The 21,229-nt window shown below is 35.5% G+C and overlaps 3 protein-coding genes and 1 non-coding gene across 4 annotated transcripts; 1 reads left to right on the top strand and 3 right to left on the bottom strand.

Annotated features, from left to right (window-relative positions):
- Window positions 1-9,944: 9,944 nt before the first annotated feature.
- LOC141712551 (uncharacterized) lies at window positions 9,945-10,610 on the bottom strand. Its single transcript, XM_074515535.1, has one exon. The coding sequence runs from the start codon at window positions 10,519-10,521 to the stop codon at window positions 10,171-10,173; it is 351 nt and encodes a 116-aa protein (XP_074371636.1). The 5' UTR covers window positions 10,522-10,610; the 3' UTR covers window positions 9,945-10,170.
- A 497-nt stretch (window positions 10,611-11,107) lies between these two features.
- Window positions 11,108-11,179, top strand: TRNAP-UGG (transfer RNA proline (anticodon UGG)). The gene has a single exon. It is a non-coding gene; the product is annotated as a tRNA-Pro (tRNA).
- Window positions 11,180-11,301: 122 nt separating this feature from the next.
- LOC141712549 (putative pentatricopeptide repeat-containing protein At3g13770, mitochondrial) lies at window positions 11,302-16,089 on the bottom strand. The gene is made up of 2 exons (XM_074515533.1): window positions 15,498-16,089; window positions 11,302-12,810 (listed from the first exon to the last, which is right to left on the bottom strand). The coding sequence occupies exons 1-2, from the start codon at window positions 15,991-15,993 to the stop codon at window positions 11,366-11,368; spliced, it is 1,941 nt and encodes a 646-aa protein (XP_074371634.1). The 5' UTR covers window positions 15,994-16,089; the 3' UTR covers window positions 11,302-11,365.
- Window positions 16,090-16,313: 224 nt separating this feature from the next.
- Window positions 16,314-19,882, bottom strand: LOC141712550 (exopolygalacturonase). Its single transcript, XM_074515534.1, has 3 exons — window positions 19,162-19,882; window positions 17,634-17,965; window positions 16,314-16,891 (listed from the first exon to the last, which is right to left on the bottom strand). Exons 1-3 carry the CDS (start codon window positions 19,743-19,745, stop codon window positions 16,404-16,406), a joined length of 1,404 nt encoding a protein of 467 aa, XP_074371635.1. The 5' UTR covers window positions 19,746-19,882; the 3' UTR covers window positions 16,314-16,403.
- Window positions 19,883-21,229: the final 1,347 nt, after the last annotated feature.

The following is a 21,229-nucleotide window of genomic DNA, read 5'->3' as shown; positions in this document are numbered from 1 at the left end:
ATATATATATCAGGACTTAATGAAGTATCTCGTAACTTCATTATTTATAATGATATTTCAAAGATTGAATCTATCCAAGTCTTTTCTTGTAGTCTCATCTATGTGATGAACTTTTAAAACTGATTATACCTTGAACGGTGGTAGTTCAAGTAGTATTCGGAAAAGATATAAGTATATTGGAGTATCTTATAACTTCATCTTTTGAACTTATATCTAGTAAATGATTATCTTATGCATGTCAAAGATTTTCAGAAAAACGTTGTGACAAGGTTAGATATATGAGATCACCTTGCAACGATATTTTTATACAGTTATAAACTAGAACTCTGTGTATATTATACATGTCAGAGGATTTTAAAGATTGTGAAAAGTATATATGTATGTATATATTGAATATTTTGTGACTTGGTCGCGTTAAGATATCAACTTGGTTCATTTCTTCTTAACCAAGACTTTCTTGAGTACTATGAGAATGCTCATATATTGTAAATTATTATACATACTATTTTGGTGGGCTTGTTGCTCACCCTTGCTTTCTTCTTTCATCAAACAACATCAGATAAACAAGATGAACATGACCCTCCCAATTCGCGAGCGGATAGGAAACGTTTCGCAGTTTCCTATAGGCGTTAATGTCGCTGTAGCTGAGGTAGGAACTACCAATAGGCTAGGCTTTTAACTTTTGATGTACCAGACTTATGTATCTTTATGAATTGTAATAATGGCAAAGAAATGTAAATTTATTCAGAAACCCTTTTAAGGTGTAATGGCATATAATTGTGGAATAAAATGACTCGTGTTATTTTTGGATATTAATCTCTGAGACTATAACTTGTGGTGTGTGTGTTTATTGTGGGGTCACAGTATAGAGTAGTTGATTGTTTATTAAGATTGGGTGTTATTAAGGGAAATGGAACTCGTGACAACCCGGATCCCCGACCCCGGATTTAGGGGTGTTACAATACGTGCATGCAAACATTAAGTAATTTATCATCCAAACTCTCTAATTAATCATTAATTTCCAAGAATGAACATCAACAAGTCATATCCATTACAAAAATCATTTTTGATCTTCTAAAAAACCAAGATCCCATTCCGGTTTTTCAAGAAGCAACACATGCAAATGTTTTTCTTATTCCTTAAATCATAAATCATCCTAATATCAACCCATAATCACTTTAGCTAACAAAAATCAAATCAATAACTTACAAAAATCAAAACCATTCGGGTTTTCAAAATTAACACATGTAAGAATCAAAAGAACAAGTTTGATGTAGTAGAGTTCAGTGGTTACATTATTACTCACCACCAGTTCACCGGATTTCATCATCGGTGGCGGTGACCTCACGGTGGTTCCCTCATTCGAGGGTGTCCAACCACGAAACCTCCGATTTTCCATTAATTACTCAAAACAACTAACATGCACATCTCATATACCAATCATTTGCAAAGAATCATGCTTAAACAAGACGATTTCAACAATAACACAAAGAATCGAGAAGCTCTCGGGTAAACACACACAAACACACACATCGAGCTTTGCATGCAAGGGAATATACACACATGCACACTCTAATAACTACTTATATGTGTTTAACAAGAGATTTTGAGAAGGATTGGTGAGAGTTATCAAAGAAACAAGTAGTATACCAAGAGAGAAAAAGGAGAGCCGAGAGAGAGAGAGAGAGAGAGAGTAGCCGAGAGAGAGTGAAAAAGAAAGAGAGAAGAGAGAATGGGGTGCACGGGAAAAAGAAAAGAAAAGGGGGGAGAGGAGTTTATAAAAAATCAGGGACAAGGGTAATTTAGTACTTTACTAATTCCCTTTTATGCTTATTTGATCCTTTCTTTTTACTCAAATACAATAAAAATCAAATATAAAATATATCTCTCTTGGAAATTCAAAAATTATTGCAAATGACAATTTTAATACGTAGATCTCGAAATTAGCTTTCCAACCATTACTCATAATAAACTTTTGAGCGAATGGTTGATTTTATATGATTTTCGCAAGTTCGTGCTAGTAATAGCAATTTAGCACATAAAAATCAATTTAAAATGCAACGACCAACAAATAAATATGTCCACCATTTTTAAAAAGTCTCTAGGACTATTATGATAATAACAGAACAAATCCCATGTTTTTATCTTACTCAGATAATTTTATAAAAATGCGTGAAGGTTAAATAAACCTTTATTTTAATCAAATAATTCTTTTAAATTCATAAAAATGTCACAGAGCACATAGTCATGCACACAGACCAGCAATCTCACATATACGAACACATAACAACTCAGGTCTGATCATAGAATTTGTCTTTCTTTAATCTTTTATCCTTTTCTACGCATACCGGGTCACGTTCAACCTGATGGCCCGACGCTCAGCGTTTCGATTACGCTTCTCATTAACATTATCAACCTGACACGTCACTTAGGACGAAATACTTTATTTAAACTATTTATTTCACTCAATCACACATATTCCACATTTTATATTCTTTAAATCCTTATTAGAACGGGTTTCGTTCTACCTGACGGCCCGACACCACAATTTAACTCCTAAGCTGACTCTTTAAATTGGAACGATTTTACTTACGCTCCTATATTCTAATATACAGTAAAGACAATTAATCAACACTTAATCACATAGTTATAATCACATCACATAAAACATACTTTATTGACTTAATTACGTCGAAAAATTCTCAGTCGTCACAAAGTTCAATCAGACTACTCAAACTACATCCAACTCCCAAATGGATAAACTCAAGGATGCTTTCTTTGAAGCTAAACTCACCTCTGGACTTGAGATGCAAAAACAATTAAAGCTTATCCTTGCTAGACAAGAAAAACTTGAAGCAATCAGGCTATGTTGGAAGCTACTCAACATAAAATATATGGACAATTGGATGAGGTACAACAGTCTATGGAGCTCATTATTTCACTTCTGCTTGGTGATTATGCCAAAAAAGGGAGAGAAAATATCCAAATCTAAATGTAAGCAACTCCAGCTGAAAGTTGCTAATGACAAAGATGATGGTCCTGATGGTGGAAGCAAAAGCATTGGAGGAAATGAGATTTTTGGGAAGAAAAGTGGAGATCTAGTTAGATCTAGTGGTACTTCTAAAATCACTAGCCAATCTAGAAAAGGTGGAGAGAGAATGAGAAGTGGAAGACAACAAAAATTGACTGTGACTACAAAGCAAACTCTGAAAGTCACAAATGCTGATGAAGACCAAGGTATTCTGAAGATAGAAGATGGTGTCGAGGCAAATCAGTTTTTACAAACACTGAAGGTGAAAGGAAAGAAGACAACTTCGTTCTAAAAGGTTTGATTCTGAGGTGAGTAGAAGGATTTTTGAAAAGGAAAATATAGGAGTTGATCTTGAGCAACTGAGCCTTATGGAAGAGGAATTCAAATCTTTGAGACCAGTAACCATTGATACTGTCTCACCATATGAAGATATTCCTGGATAAAGACAACTAAAGGAGTAGTTATCAAAGAAATCATCGAAACTGAAGCTGAAAGACATGTTCTAAGGTCTCAAGCTATATTAAACGCTGATGGGAGTTATAAGGGAAATGAGAAAGTTGGTGAGAAATCAAAGTCCAAGACCAAGTTAAAGTCTAAGAAGAAATAAACATCTACCAAAACTCAAATACTGATAGATCCATTCAATTCAGTAAGTCAAGCTCATGATGATGCTGATGAAGGGGAGATTCTTGAAGAAGAAGCCAAACATGTTCACAAGAAAAGAAAAGTCATTCCTGGATCTGATTGGGCTGAGAAATTGCAAATCATTCCAACCACTGACAATGCTCAAGTTGGAGAAAAATTGTTGAAATTCAACCAGTCACAATCACTGATACTACTCAAGTTGTTGACAATATAATTCAAGAAACAAAAGCTGATCATTCAAATCCTAACATAAATTTAAACTCTGATTTAGAAGACTCAAACTATGATAAACCAGAGTTAACCCTTGAAGAAAAGAAAAAGCTGTTATGGGGAAGCAAGACACCTGAACCTAAAAGGGTTCTTCTGAGACTATTAATAAGATCTACAGTGGTAACTCACAGTCTAGAAGAGCTAGAAGAAGAGGTTTCTTGGGACTTCTAAATGCTGATACTTATACTGGCAATGCTTTAATTCTCAGAGAGCCTGGAAATCTGACAGGAGTGGGAGAAAATATTGACCTTGAAGATTTACAGAAAATTCTTTCAGTTCAAATAGTGCTTGGTTTGTACGACACAAATAAACCTAAGGAAAATATGTTGTATTTTCTGGAATCTGAAAAAAGGATGAAGATTTCACAGGAGCGGATGGGAGATAAATTATGGCAAGAGTTGGAATATGTCATAACATGACTAAAGGTAATCAACTCTACTACTACTAGATGGTCTGTTATATGAAGGACCTAGTATACAGGAATGACTTACAAGTCAAATTACACTCCAAAATATATTGATGAATCTGGAAACACTGTTAATATGCCTGTTGGAGGAGCCAGAGTGACTACATCTCTTGGTGTAAAAGTTCTCACTTTCAATCCAAATGGTAAGAAAGTTGGTTTCTTGGAAATGGATGATCTGTTACTTGGAAGATCTAATCTACATGACCTCAGAGCTTCTATCTTTTAGAATGATGAATCTACAAAAGAGCTCAAGGATATCAAACAGAGGATGAAGATGTATTCAAATGTTCTTGAAGCAAGTCTACTCAAAAAATTCTTTGATGATGCTATTGGATTTACTAGAGTTCAAGACCGAAGTTAAAGTCTGAAAGCACTGACTGTAATAATCGTATATTTGTTAGTATTTATGCATTTAGATAGTTTTGACATCATCAATTAGGAACTTGTACATATTTACATAATACATAAGTTGGGGGAGATTGTTAGAAAAATTGATGATATTAATATTTAAACTATCAGAGTTTATTGATCAGCATTTGATATCAGAGTTTGACAGATGTGACATCATCGACATTTATATTAAGTTTCCTTAGTAATTGTGTAGTTATGCAGTATATAAGCACAAGTTAGGTTTACACTTGATGTGTGCGGACATTGTTATATTATTCACAAAACCTAGCGGCTCTCAAGGATATCCGTTCATCCTTTGAGAGAGTATTGTAATCAGTTTTTATCCATTAATAATAAAAAATGTTCCTTCAATTGAGTCTGTTATTTCAATTTGATTGTTTAACTATATTCACCCCCCTCTTCAATTGATTAAAGGCCTAACACTAAAAATCTATAACTCTTATCAAATAATGAACAATACAATCAAAGAGACTATAAATGATGAGTGTATCAGATCTGTAAGTCTTTAAATGGTGAGTAAACAAATGAGCATTACATCTCCTTGTCAAATCAAGCTTTTTCGGTGTGTTGAGAATAAATTGCAAGAGTTGCACATTATTCAAGAATGGAGAGATGCAATTCCAATCTGCATCTGATTGATTGATTATATAACTGGTAGGTAGGTGAGCGAGAGAAAGGACATGTGGCACTCTAATAACCAAGTATTTTAAAGTGACAACTAGCAAAATATACCATCCTCTGGAGCTTCTTCCTTCTTTACTTGCGCATACAAGTAATTTTTGCCTTGGTTTTTCTCTAGGTGGCGACTAGAAGGCGCCCTTGGACTTTTACTTCCGCACCATAACAGTCTAGGGAAGTTGCCTTAGTAGATTTTACTAACTTGCGAATGGCCTTCCCCTTGAAACCCTTGAGATGCTAACTTGCGACCCTTGTACTCTAGAGAGTTGAGTTGCCTTAGAAAACATAGTGAGTTGCGACTGGAACTCCCTTGTATGGCTGAGTGGCGAATCATGCTCTCTTAGGGAGTGAATTAACTTAAAATAAATCCTAGGTTGCGACCCCTTATAGCTCTAGGGAGGATAATAGTCACAACTTAGTGCCTTGGAAGCATTCTTTACTTAGAAGAAACCTAAGTGGCGACCTAATGTCCCTAGGAATGTCCCTTGTAACAACTTAGTGCCTTAGAATCTTATTGACTTATAAATAAATCTAAGTTGTTACCAAGAAGATATACAAGCACATTTGGAGATAATTTTTGCTCTAGTTTCTTCCTTGTTGCTCCTACTAGGTCAAGACCAATTCCTTTACTTAGATATTGAGTTGTACTTCAAGGATATTACTTCTGATAAGCAATAGAATGGCCATGGAAACTCCTACTACAAGGTAGTAATCAGTTTGACTTATTTTATGTAGAGCATTATAGTCCTTAAGTTGTCCTGTCTTCAAGTCTTCTCTCAGAGTCTTCACATATACCATATAACCTGCATATCCAGATATGAATTATCACTTAACAATCTTCCTAATGACAGTACTTAGAGTCCTTTCACGAATCACTGACACCTAGTGCAATGGTCTGGTTCACAGGTGACTTATTACGCTCTCAGGCCTTCGTACTATAATCTTTTCAAATCATTGTCAAGTCTTCTACCAGATACAATCAACTTCACATAGAATCCTTGAGATTTTCATACTGATCCTAATAACTGCTTCAAATGACTTCAACCTTATTCCTCCGTTACCTGAACATATTAATGAATTTCATACAGATCTCTATTGACGTCTTCTTCACTGCAGCTACCAAAATCATCATGTATATGCCCAATAAACAATCTGTACTGATTCTAGTGCAACATAAATTATTTCAAGTCCTTTGTTCTATGTTCAGTTATCCACACTAGCATTGTTGAGTCATATATACAACTCCAATCTTGATCAACACAACCCATTTAAGGAGACAGTAGATCAGCCCAAGAAGGGGGAAGACACGGTCACCTAACCACAACGTCCATTTTCCCGTATTTATCGGAACAACCCGAAGACCCCGGGAGAGAAAGTTAATGTTATTCAGATTATATACACGATGGTATTCATCGAATAAATACACATAATATCACAGACCCAAATTATCTCGTATTAAAATTTACTCTTTGAAATCAGTTAACTTATTCTCACACTAAGGTGAATGGGAGGCCGATGCAAAAGTAGGAGACGAAGTCTTGTAGGCCGAAAACCGATTCCAACACTATATTAACTCTGATTTGTAATTAGCAAAAAAAACTCTGGTTTGTGTCCGTTAAATAAAAGATTGTATGTCTGTTTTCTTCAAGTGTACAGAAGAATTGTCATTTACTACGCTTAAATGTAAAATGCATATGGGATCACAAATACATATTTTTGGTGTCTAGTTTTCGTGTACACAACAATAAAAACATTAATTATTTAAATTTTAAATATGTAAATATATTATATTTATGTATTAGCTATATAATAATATGGATGAATGATTTATGGAGTATTACATTTAATTCTATAAAACTCGTAAATATATTATTTCGTATAAGAATTATATATAGTTGATGTACTCCCACAAGCCTTAGAAAAAGTGCAGGAATAATCTTTTATATTGTAAAGTGCATTTGCACTTCAATTGATCTCTTGCAACACCACATTTATGAAGTTATCACTTCGTATGAAGTTTACATCTTGCTTGAATTAATTTCCTGGTCTTTTCTTTTGTTCGAATCACATTTTAACAACTTTATTCACACTAAAAGTCCTGAAGAAGCTAGTGGTACTTTCCGATGAGCAGCGAGGATGAACATAGAAATGGAACAGCCGCCCGGCTAATGCCAAGTCACACCAATGGGCAAGTGCGGCAAAATCGATCAATAGCAGAAGAGTGTCATTGATACTTTCATTCCTTTTTTTTAATCTGAGATAATTGTTCTTCACAGAACCCCAACAATTTTGCCAACCCGGGCTATGCAGTAGGCCCTAATATGCATCCATTTGGGCAGCGGTTCTAATATGCAGCCATCTAGGCAGTGGTTCGGAGTGAACGCTCGAAATTTGTCCTCGTTTCTTAGGAAGAGTTTTTAATTTTAATTATCATTAGGCTTAAATTATGAATTCCAAATCTTCAAATATTCTAAAATAGGTGAAAAGATAATCAATCGATGACAATCCTTCACCAACCTCTTAACTTACCAACATGTATAGTGCATTAGTGTCAGGTACTCAGGTCCCTACACTGCAGAAACTAAAAACCCAAACAATGGCATACAAGTATACAACTAGTGACAACTTAACCAAGTCCCAGTACATAAACAACAATTCTTGCCAACACTAGTAACCAAAAAAACAAAAGAAATATCATATGATAACCAAAGTTTAAACGACTACTGGGATTTAATAACTTAGATGAAGCTGCGGCTGATTATCAAATATTCCGATCCCTAGTTTAGTGACACATAATCACGAGAACCAAGGAGGGCGCAAGTGGTGACAAGGGTACTCGTAGTGTTGGAAATAAAGTTAAATTACCTTAATATGTACCTAATATTATACAAGAGAATTTGATACCAAGGAAATAGTTAAAAGTTAAAACCGATAAATATTAACGAAACAAGATAAATAAATTACATTTTACTTTCAAATAGCGAACGGAAAAGAAACATGAGCAGGTTCCGAAACATCATCTAAATATGTGTTCAACTTAGCAAGAAGGGACAATAGAAAAGCCATACTGAAGCAATTAATTAGAAAGATGTTGAACCTTTATCCTTTTCCTCCTACAAAGTAAACTAGTAAAACGACATTGTTTGCACAGGAGGTATGAATAATGATAGATATTTCAGTACCATAAAAAGGTAGAAAACTTGCTCATACATCTTATCTATGTTGACAAGAGATATATGAGGTAATATAACAAAACTGAGATACAAAATAATATGATGGAATGCGCACAATACAGAAGACATGTAAGATGGAGCTATAAACTGCTTACAGATTGTCAAAGAAGAGATAATGATTCTAAGGCTGCTCAGCTAATACATAACAAGGTATCTAACAATAGTATTACAATGCACAAGTTAGAAAGATGGAATTATGGAATAAGAAAGAAGACGATAGACTCGATTGAACAGCAAAATATCCACAACCCCCAGTTACGATTCAGCGAATGAGTGACTAGCCTAAAATAAAATTAACCGCAATCCAGAGAAAACACACTGCCTCAAATAATAAAGAAGACAGACTTAAGCAATCTAATTGCAGATAATACCAAATAAGATCCAAATATAGAATCCCCCCCCCCTTGGGTTCCCATTCCAAGAAAGAAATTAAATATGATAGATAAATCATAGATCACTCCATAAAAATAAAGATAAATCTAAAATCAATAATTCAAATAAAAGTCCGGTATATATAAAAGAGCACCCTTCTAAGAAGATAGGTATCCCTAAAACTAATTCTAGTAAAAATATATACTGCTATCAATATTTAACTTCTGTATACCAATCTATTGTATGGCCCTTACTAGATGTAGGAAAAGAAATCCTAATACTACGCCACTCATATTCTTTGGTTTCTACTTTCTACTATGCCTAAGTAGTAAGGTGTGGTATATAGGGTGAAGTGTGAACTAATCATATTAAATTGCAAAAAGAACGCACAAAACTGAAGACACATAACTTGAAGACACTTCCAACCGGCCACTTGAAAACAAAAGGGTTCATTCTAAGAATCAATGAGTTCCCAATAGGTCCTAGGTGTTTCAAGTGCTAGAAGAGGTCCTAGTTTATTACTTGAAAATTAAATGCTTCTTCTAAAAGCCAATTGTAAATTGGAAATTAAGTAATTTGTACATTACCTTTAACGAATACTACACTTTAAACTAATAGACACTTCTGGTTGATTCATGCAACTTCAAGAGGACTTCTACTATAATTGACCTCTATCTGAGGTACACAGACCTTCAACAAAGCTAAAAGCATTCTGTTTATTTCCATAAAGTAATAGTTACCACTTACCGCCATAATTAGCAACAGATCCCATAAAACATCACTAAATAGACACCAGCATAGCATCTCAATATGCAACCAAACAATGAAACAGGCTAAATAACAGCAAAAGAACAATACATAACAATACTTATAATGTTATCGAAAAAGCATCGAAATTAACAGCCACAATGCAGTAAGCAAGAATAGGCCAAGTTTTCAGTTTTCACTAGTCAGCTCATTATTAAAAAGCACAAATGCTAAAAAACAACAAAATGATATAAACATAATATTATCTCGAAAACCCTAATTGACATAATCAAAATTAGGGTGTACCCAGAATAATCTCAATCAGAATCATCAGAAAGAGGAGCAATCTGCTGGGCCTCGAGACGTTCAAGGGCTTTTTGATGGGCCCAAGTTTCAAGAGTGAGATCGGGCTTAGCATTAAGCCCAACACCGAGGATGACGATAGTGAGGAAGCTAGTGACGTAGCATGGTAACTCCCAGTCTTCCCATTTTCTAGATTGACCCGGTGGAAGTGGAGTCCGGTTCAGGAAATAACCGTTGGGGTGTTCTTGGTGACCCGGGCTTGTCCATCGGCTTGGGCCGGCTGAGCTGCTTTTAAGACGGAGGCTTGTGGTTAGCCGGCTTCGGAGAGTGCCGGCGGCTGTGGCCAAGGGTTTTGCGGAGGCCATCGAGAGAGAGAGAGAGAGAGAGAGAGATTGGTGTGTGTGTATTTGTATGTGTTGTTGCCCTCTTTTGGATCTTAGTTTTGCCAAGGGCTTCTTGGTATTTCGGACGATCCGACGTCGTTTTGTTTTTTCTTCTGTGAATCCCACAAGATTAATCTCCAAAATCCAACAAATAATATTCACTAATTTTCCTTTTCAGGAATATTAACTGAAATTTAATTAAGTTTTTTAAGCCAAAAATACTACTGTTTCTTCATTTTTACAAAACACAATTTGGACACTTTTACATTTTTTTAGGGAACTTGGACACTATTACATTTAAATTGTGTTCAAATGACTAAACACACTTGGTACATGAGTTATTGAAATTTTTTAATTATCAAGTCTAACATATAGTTTTTCTCATTTTTAACATAAAAACTTATTAGTCAAGTGATTTTTCTTTTTTTATTTTTGTTGCCAGGGTGAGTCAATTGAATTTTGGAACTACTTTTGTCTATGTAAGCTTGATGATACCTTTGATAAACCTAAAAACAATTCAACATGAAAAACGATAATTAAAGATCTAATTAAGTAATAACCCAACTCAGGGCATTTGGTCTAGTGGTATGATTCTCGCTTTGGGTGCGAGAGGTCCCGAGTTCGATTCTCGGAATGCCCCCTGTTTTGTTTCCAAAACACTATGCAAGTTGACCAAACCTGTGCGAGTAGTGAGTGCTAACTCATTTCATGAAAGGCCAGCCCTGTTTCAAACGTAGTTCATACATGAACATGATACACCACTCGTCAAACAATGCCAAAAGATACAAGGATTTCTTTTTACAGAAAACATGATGAGGTTTTACATTTACCAATAGTTTCCACATGAACAGACACCATCAACAATACGATGATATCGGCTTTTATCCCTTAAAAATACTTCTCTTTTATAAATCTTAGATACAAATTTGGCAAAATTATGGCAATCAACACAGATACGTAGGTTTTTCATCACTCGAACTGCCCTTTTCTGAGGAGTACAAATTAGTGCAAAAGCTAAAGCCAACTTTTCACTATGTCCTAGCAGTATTTTCTCCTTCTGCTCCTCATCCACATCATATAACACACAAGACACATTTGGGACATAACCAGCTTCCCTAATCTTGACTAATATATCTCTTACCTTTTTAGATACCTCTTCCATTCGTGGATGTGATCGATCACCTGCGTGGAAAGTATGAAGGGTTTTATCCAGTTCAATCCAGCTCTTTCCTGGCTCCTTTATTACAGCCTTTTCCAACATCATATCCCTTATCACTCTTACTTCATTCCACCTTCCTGCAGACGCAAGCAAATTTGAAAGAACTACGTAATTACCAGCATTTTCAGGTTCTATTTCTAATAGTTGACTACCAACATACTGTCCAATGTCAACATTCTGGTGAACACTACATGCACCTATGAGTGAACCCCAAATTGCACCAGTAGGTTCAAATGGCATATCCTTCACAAATTTCAGTGCCTTCTCTATTTGCCCAGCACGTCCAAGCATATCAACAACAGTCCCATAATGCTCAATATCTGGCTGGACGTCAGTTTTTCCACTCACCATCTCATTAAAGAATTCCAGTCCTCTATTTTCAATCCCTCCATGGCTGCAACCAGATAACAAAGCCAGAAAAGTGACTTTATCAGGCGAAACCCTATTCTCTTCCATCATTAATTCGAAAAGCTTAATAACATCTTGTCCCCTACCATGTTTGCTATATCCCACAAGCATTGTATTCCATGTTATGACAGTTCTTTCAGACATGTTATCGAAAATCCTTCTAGAATATGTGAGGTTTCCGCATTTTGAGTACATATCGATCAAAGAATTCTGGAGAACCACATAGGATGGCAGTTGAAACCTAAGTACATAGCTGTGAACTTGCCTGCCATGTTCATATGCAGCAAGCCCAGATATTGCAGTCAAAACACTAGCATAAGTTACATAATTGTAGTTCATTCCCTCTTTCTGCAACTGACAGAATAACTTTACCGCCTCTTCGTCGAAACCCAACTGAGCATAGCCTGAAATTATAGCAGTGCATGAAACAACATCTCTTTCTGTCAAGCCATCAAACACCCCTCGTGCTTCATGGATCCAACCCGTTTTGGCATAAAGGTCAAGAAGTGAGCTTCCAACATATACATGGGAGTCAAAGCTCAACTTAATAATATGGCTATGGATTTGCCTTCCATGGTTTAGCCCGGAGAATCCTGAGCAAGATGTAAGAACAGTCGCAAATGTGAACTCATTAGGTTCAGTACCTGCAAAAGAAAGAGTTTCAGTATATAATTCACACTTGAATGTTAATGAAGAAGATGACAACCATCAGAGTAAAAGCTATTTGATGTATTCGGTCCTATAATATGGCACTATAATCAACATACACAACAGAGTATCTGGCTTATGAGGCAGAGAGTTGCCGATAAGTTAGAGGGATTAGGACACGGAGCTTAAAGATGAATAATTCATGTATGTGTGTTACACATGCCACCAATCGAAAATGTAATTTTCTTTTTATTTAGATTTTATTTAAAAACAATATTAGACTCTTCTGTGTCTGGGTTGTGAAAACATTAGTATAATATTCACGCACACATCATGTCCAATCTACTTCCCTGGAAAACCTTGAATTACTCTAACGCGGTTCATCTAGATAGTTGTTGGAGGTGTATTTAAATACTCCATATTTCTTCGGTCTCCTCAGGCATTTCTCTTTTACGAGTGGAATTTTCTTTCTTTCGACGCAAAACCTAGTAAGGAATCAATATTTCACATAATCTTCGTGTTTAAAAAGTAAAATTTAAAGCAAGGTATACCCGTCTGGTAATTTCTTGACTGCAACAATGGGGAGTAGTCCAAGCTACATTTGGCGAAGTGTTATGGAGGCACAAGATTTGATAAAGGCTGGTATTTCTTGTCGAGTGGGTGGTGGCAAGGAGGTGGAGATTCTGAATACTGCTTCTGATTCTTACGTTCATTCCACCAATGAGGCATTTTGCAATTTAGAAAGTGTTCTCTTTTTTTTTTGACAAATATGGCTTATAGCCTTACAAATGAGTATCTGTTCTCGTAAATTCTCGGGGTGAGCGAGGATCGAACTCAGTACTTGGGACGACAGAGGATAAACTCTTCACCAATTGAGCTATCCAACCGTGCTCTAGAAAGTGTTCTCTTTAATGAAAACAGGAGAGAAAACATGGGATGAGGAACTGATTTCTGAGTTATTCAATGAAAGAGATGCAAATATTATTCTGTCCATTCCTTTAGGTGTGGAAGATCATGACACTTGGTACTGGAGACGTGAGAAAATGGGTCAGTATAGTGTCAAAAGTGCTTACATTGCTTTGCAGGAGGCTAAAACGGCTAGACAGGGTGCTTCTAATTCAGGATTTTGGAGGAGATTGTGGAATCTGAAAATACCGTATAAGGTGAAAAAATTTCTTTGGCGAGCAGCTTCTAACTGTTTGCCAACAAAAGACTTGTTGCAAAGAAGACATGTCAATGTAAGTCTGCACAGACTCAGAATCCATACTACACTCTTTGGTAACATGTTCCTTTGCATCAACTTGTCACATATCTGTCACCTCTTTTACTAACACAGAGGAGTTCCTTACCTTCTCGGACTGGTTACAGCTTATCTTTGATCATAAAACCAGTTGGAAGTCCAGAATCATGTAATGACTTGTTGGATGCTTTGGAAAAATCGCAACGACCTGGTCTGGAATCAGCATACTGTCAGCACTTTGGAGATAGTTAACATGGCATTTTCGGTCCTTAACCAATGGCAATCTGTTCAAGATAATTCATTCGACAGTTTTCTAGGCTATGTGCAGAAAGAAGACGGTCTGGAACAGTGGCACCCACCTCAGATAAACAGAGGTCAGGTTAATGTCGACGCTGCTCTCTTTAAAGAACCACGTAGGTTCAGCTATGCGATGGTCATCAGAGATCATATCGGGAAACTCATAGAAGCCAGTTCTAGGTGTATAACTGGGAGTGTTTTACCTGAGTTTGCCGAAGCAATTGGCATTCGGGAGGCCCTCAGTTGGGTTAAGAAAAGCAACAAATCAGAGGTTGTAGTAGAAACGGATTGTTTGCAAGTGGTGCAGCTCATCTGTAGTTCTTACTCCAGCCTTTCTTATCTAGGGAGAATAATTAACGAGTGCAAAGATCTCCTGAACAGATTAAAGTCTCAAAACATCATGTTACGGTTTGTTAAACGTTCTGCGAATAGTGTAGCTCAGTGTCTAGCGAGGTACAGTTGTTCAGTAGCTGAGCGTCAATGGAGGGTGGGAGATGTCCACCCCGAATTTGATTCAGTTTTATGTAATGATTTGATTTAGTAGTAAAATCTATCTTTCTGTGGCAAAAAAAAGAAGAAGTAAAACTGCATTCAAGTAATAAAAGCTAATTGGCTAAATAAGCTACTCCTACTGGCATTACACCATAGTAAAGATCTTTTAAAAAAGGTGACTCCTCTATAGCTTGTGAGACTATATAATCTAAGCTTATTCAATGTACTAGAAAACAGTCTTCAGGAATGAACATTGAAATGATTTGACCCTTTTTTGATCATAAATACTACTATTATCAGTATGGATATCTTCTTATTTTATATAGGTTCTCTTTTCTTTGTTTTCTGCTCGCGATTCACACCAGGAGAGCTAAGGGACTAGTTTCCCCTAGCCTAGTGTTTTGACATGTTCGCAAGTATGTACCGAGATTTATCTTAAATAAGATTCTCCTTGTATTTTTTTTTGCTAAATTCAAATTAGTTTTAGACTTGCACAATATTATTTAGCATGTTGATAAAAATTTACCAAAAATAAGCCAATAAAAAATGATGAGATAAAAGAAAATATGCAAGCTAACGACAATGAAACAAGAAATACCAACAACATCAAGCATTAAAATTTCCTTAATATATAATAACTTGCTAGAAATGTACCTGACTTTAACATCTCTACAAAAAGAGTAAGAGCTTCCGAGGCATCCTTTCTTTTCGAATACCCGGATATCACTGCCGTCCAAGAAACAATATTCCTCTCAGGCATTTCATCAAACACCATCCTAGCATCTTCCAGGCACTCACACTTGGTGTAAAAAACAATCAACCTGTTTCTGAGATACACAGGTGGAAGATACTGGGTTTTAATCATATGGGCCTGGACTCTCTGACCTTCTCTAAGACCCCTTTGGCTTATACACTCATTTAATAGCAAGTCATAACCTTCAAACTTCATTTTAAGACCTTGCATGGCCATTTCTAACAAGCCCTGTTTTAGGTTACCGTTAAGATTTATATAGTTTGAGGTAATTGAATTTGGCGGGAGAGAATAAGAGGTTAGATGGCGTGTCAGATACGAAGTACATATTTGTATACTTTTCAGGTTCATATGTTTGTAACCTGGCAAGGAACACAATATTATTTTGAAGGAGTGCATAACATGGTATTGATGACCGCTGAGATATGTCAAGAATAAGAGCTTATTCTTTATCGTTTTAATTCTGAGCTCGATTTTTGTTTCTCGAAAATTGATTAAAATCGGATTTAAGAGAATACATGGTAGCTTCATTTAAATATGGTCCTTGCAAACAAAGGCGATATTGATTGATCATGGGCTTTCCCGATTTCTGTTATTATTTTCGATGCATGTATAAATTTAACTAAGCAAAAAGAAAATCGGGATATTTCCTTTGCAAAGATAACAAGAATTCTAAAACTTTAAAAACAATAGAATTAAGATCAATTAAATTCCATCAATTCAGAATAAAGAGCTTCTTCCCAAGGAAACTTCAATTATAATTGAACTCATGTTTCATCAAAATAATGAATATCCAGCTTTTGAGACTGTCACTGTTTGGATAAACCAGAGTGGAAATTAATTAAAGAGATGTTGTTTACAGTCGAAGGCTTGAAATCCAAAGGAGTGTTCCATCTTCCCAAGCGATCTTTAGACCATCTCATATTTACATTATTCGCTTCCAATCCGTCGATATGCTCCATTAAAAACCCAGCTGAACTATGATTAACTAGTCCTTGACATCCTGGCCTGTAATCTATTAAACCATCCATATAATTTGTCCATCTTCTGTAGGTGAGATTCACATTTACGAATTTTAAGTTGCTCAGAATTCCACCCTTGCATCCGGATAGGAAGACGCCGTTTTCTGAAGTTGCGGTAATGTTGACAAATAGTATATTGGATATTGAGCCAGATTTCGAAGTTTCATCTCTGGGGCAGGTTGTCACATATATAGGCTCTGCTCTTCCCCACCACGATGGATCATAGTATCTTGTAGTGATGTTTATATTTGAGAAAGTCACATCACTTACATTTCCTGTACTAACAAGTTAATCACAATCAAAATTTCAGTTATTATTTATTAAAAAGAACAAGACAATGTGCATTGGGTGGGAAGGGATCATAACTTTCTATCTGTAAGCATCACCATGGGCAAAAGCCCCAAAACTTACTACATTATTATCTTTTCTATCTGAACAACACAAAGTTCCGATTTTTCTTTTTTGCATAAGCTCTAACCTCAAGTACCAAAATAGTAAATTTAATGTTATAGAAGACTAGTAGTAAGGTTTCTCAACATTTCAATTATAAAATAATCAATTAGCTACTGTGATGTCCAAGTAAAAGTTTAACTATTTGGGTATTGTTGTAATGAGAAAGGCAATTTGGTTTCTTTGGCTCCTGAAAAAGTAGTATCAGTGATCTTCATAGTAAGCTATAATACACGAAGCGCATCTAGTGAAGTGGTATCATAGCACCCTCCCACGTTACTGACCATGGTTTGATTCCCTCAATTCAAATTCAATAAAGTTTGACGGATAAATTCTGGATTAAAAAAATGCAAAATAGGAAATAGACTGTCATTTTGGTATATACAGAGTTAGTGCACCATTTATAAAAGGTTCAGTAGCATTTGTTAAGAAAAGGTCCCAGAAATTCTCAGATATCTCAGAACAGGAAATAGACTATCAGTTTGGTACATAGTGCACCATTTAAAAGAAGTCCAGTTAGGAAAAGTTCCAGAAATTCTCAGAATATTTATAAAAAAAAATTGTTACCTCCGTCTCGAATCTGTAGCCCAAGTCCTCTGTGAGAATCCACTATGGTTATATTATTGAAAACCAGACCCTTGAAATCAAACCAGCTAGCACTCCCAAATTTGATAGCTGAAGATTTTGTTCGAATCCAGCAATCGGTGGCCGTAAGGTTATAAAGAGGACCGTTATATGTTTTAGGACAGATAGCATCATCTCCAGTGTTGATGTTGCATCTAGTAATGACTGTATTATTTGAATCATCTATATCTATGCCATCATTGTTAGGTGTGTTGAAATCTCCATATATTGAGACATCATGTATAGATGTATTATCACACTGTACAAAGTGCAAGCTGCATATGAACACTAAGCTCTTTTACAAGAAAATATACAAGATAAAAAGTACGAAGTAAAAACCAACTAGTGGTAGAATTGAGGATAACTGAACTTAGCTGTAAACTCTTCCAGTAATATAAGACATGGTAGAGGGGAAACAAAAAGAAAATATTATCACCTATGCTGTCATTTCTCAGGTCATATATTTAGTTCTAACTAGGACTTTATCCTTGGTTTCCAAAGCAATTTATAATACTCAATGTGATCCGTTATAAAAGACAGGGCACGGTGACTTACAAATGAGAGATAAGGTAATAACATAGCAATAAGTTTAATACTTAGCTTGTACTCCGCTGAAATCAGTGATTGCACATCTCATTTACATTACTTTAATAATGTTCATATCCAAATCTATTGGAGGATAGAAAAATCGATGCAGCAGTATTTTTGAGGCTATGAGCATATTATGTCAAACAACAAACAACCTCATTCTCCATTGAAATAAACAGACCCCATAGAAGCTTGAGTACTGTCATCTACTTCTCTAAAAGCTACTAGAAGTCTAGAACTTTGAACTTTACAGTATAAGTTAGAACTATACTAAGAATTTCGCAATAGAAGCACTAACAACTTCTGATTTCCCTTTCAAAAAAAAAACCTAGGCCTGATTTACAATGTCAGTTCATTTTCTGTTAACTAAAATAGTAAAGCCAGAAGTTCAATTCGGACAATAATATCATTAAAGATTTCTTTGTAAACACAAAAGCAGCAACATAAGTCCTAAATGATACAATTTTTCATCAGCATCTCTATACGCAACAAGATCATTCTGTTCCTTGAGTAATAAATAACCCTAACAATTCCTTCAAAGACATATACAATCCAGACTCTCCGGCAGCCAAGTAAATAGATCACGGTAGATGCATTTCTTGCCTAAGATAAATGTCTACAAATTCACATGCATAGGCATAGCATAAACAAGTAGAGTAAAACACATTACAACGTCAAACCTCAAATAGTCAAATAAATTAAAAAAATAATAATACCTATCCATCACTAAATATAAGTCTTCCGATTATTAAAACATGCAATCATGAGTTGAGCCGTTAAAACAAATAATTCTACTTAAATAAGTAAAAATATATTTTCTTCTTACATCGAAACAACAACTATTATTTAGAAACGGAAAGAGTAGGAGAAAACAAAAACGCACCACCAATAAGCAGGCTGAACCAAGTTAACATCCCACACCCTAACATTCCTACTACGTAAAAAACCAACAAGCCTGGGCCTACACTCATCACCCAAACAATCACCACTTGTATTCCAACTAACCATCACATTCTTCCTCTCATCAAATCTCGTAACAAACTTCAATCCCTGTCCATTAATCTCCCCACCGCCAGTGATCCCCACATTCTCCGCATCCTCCGCCACCACCACGTACCACTTCTCATTCTCCTTCGGATAATCCTTCTGTTTTATTCCTCCCAGGATCGTTGCATTCTTTTTTATCTCCAACACCACGTCGGATTTTAGATATATAGTCGCAGTTAAGTAACTGCCTGGCGGGAAGATGACGTGGCCGCCGCCGTTAGAGTGACAGTCGTTAATTGCTGATTGGATGGAATGAGTGTCGTAGTGGACGCCGTCGCCTATTGCGCCGTAGTCTCTAACGGAAAGTGTTATAGTTGACCGAGGGAGTTGAATTTTTGCTGAGCTGGAGGATCGAGTTATGTAACATAGTAATAATACTAGTAGAATTAAATTTGAAAATGTGAAGAAATAAAATTTCATTTTTTAGATGAGTGGGAGATTTTTGTGAGGAGTTTGATTTTCGATGTTTGTTAGGCAAACCATATCATTTGTGGATTGTGTGATTTTATTTTTGTGCTTTTTCTGTAAACGATCAACTTGATATTGCATTATTATATTCTATCTATATACAAATTATTGTTCTCAGATTTATAATGGAAACCTTATCTTCAACTAGTTGGCACACGTGATGTCAGATTGCTTCAAGGAAGAATATAATCTTGAGTGAAGCTTCACAAGTTGTTCTATTTTTGAGTTTCTTGTGCTCATTTTAATGCTATTTTGACAAATTGTTGCTTGTATTGCATAGAATGACTAAAATTAGAAACTGAAGTTAAAGTTTGTAAAATTCCGGAGTTTCTAAATTGTGAGATATATACGCTAACAATTCAGTATATTTATCGTTACATGTCTATTTTGAAAAGTACTTATATTAAGAAAAAACTTCGGGGGACAAAATTATTTACCATATATCCTTAATTAATATATTGAAAACCAAAAATTAGATGGTATCAAGAAAACAAATTTTGAAAATACTAAACATAAAAATAATCAGGCAAAAGCGTCTTTGAATTTACATTAAAGAAACTAATATAATATTAGAAGGGGAAAGTATGTATATAAGTCTTTAATGATTCTCACAAGTTCGTTGAACAAGGTAAATGAATTCTTTTTCGAGGGGAGATATCAGCAAGTTTTGATTTTTGATGGTTATCGTAAATATGGAGTATTGTGTTAAAAGGGATGATTGTTGAGTTTTTAACGTTTAGATAATATTAGTGAAACGTGGAACTCAATATTATTTATTCACGTCAAAGTATTGGCTATATAGCCTAACAAATACAAACGTGAACAACTGAGAAAAACTAGGAAATACATTCTAACAAATTAGAACATTTCAACTCCTAAAAACTAGCTTATTCTAGTAGTGGAAGCACTACTTTAACCTATTATTATGCTTCAACTTGACTAACGAAGACTAGGTAGACAGTAATCTCTAACAAATCCTCCCCTTAACTGAAATATGCTGACAGCATCAGTTTATGTATGGAGTCGTTGAACACCAAGCAAACTTCTAAGTTTCACAAACTGATCCAACTTGATAGGTTTAGTCATGATGTCTGCTACTTGATCATTAGTTCCACAGAAGACCAACTTCACAGTACCTTCACTTGACAAATTGTGGAGATAATGATATCTAACATCGATGTGTTTTGTCCTTCGATGCATAACTGGATTCTTAGATAACTTGATTGTTGAACTGTTATCACACATAATGTCAATGCATCTATAACTTATAACCCCTAATTCATTTAAAATTCCTCTCAGCCAAAGACAATGACACACGTATGAAGTCGCAGCAACATATTCAGCCTCCGTAGAAGAAATAGTAACTATCTACTACTTTCTTGAACTCCAACAGATTGCTCCTCCGCTTAGTAAAAATACATATCCTGATGTTCTTT

The sequence above is a fragment of the Apium graveolens genome, chromosome 3 (genome assembly GCF_009905375.1).
Source record: "Apium graveolens cultivar Ventura chromosome 3, ASM990537v1, whole genome shotgun sequence".
NCBI lineage: Eukaryota > Viridiplantae > Streptophyta > Magnoliopsida > Apiales > Apiaceae > Apium > Apium graveolens.
Note: the sequence above shows the minus strand (reverse complement) of the source record. Positions and strands in the feature narration are given on the sequence as shown.

Bases quoted from the DNA above. Each gene is read 5' to 3' on its own strand.
- LOC141712551 (XM_074515535.1), bottom strand. From the start codon at position 10,521: ATGGCCTCCGCAAAACCCTTGGCCACAGCCGCCGGCACTCTCCGAAGC.
- LOC141712549 (XM_074515533.1), bottom strand. From the start codon at position 15,993: ATGCACTCCTTCAAAATAATATTGTGTTCCTTGCCAGGTTACAAACAT. The intron at 12,811-15,497 runs GTACATTTCTAG...TTTCTTTTGCAG, and splicing joins TGTAGAGATGTTAAAGTCAG to GTACTGAACCTAATGAGTTC.
- LOC141712550 (XM_074515534.1), bottom strand. From the start codon at position 19,745: ATGAAATTTTATTTCTTCACATTTTCAAATTTAATTCTACTAGTATTA. The intron at 17,966-19,161 runs GTGCGTTTTTGT...GTTCATATGCAG, and splicing joins GTTCAGCCTGCTTATTGGTG to CTTGCACTTTGTACAGTGTG. The intron at 16,892-17,633 runs GTAACAATTTTT...TTGTTAGTACAG, and splicing joins GCTACAGATTCGAGACGGAG to GAAATGTAAGTGATGTGACT.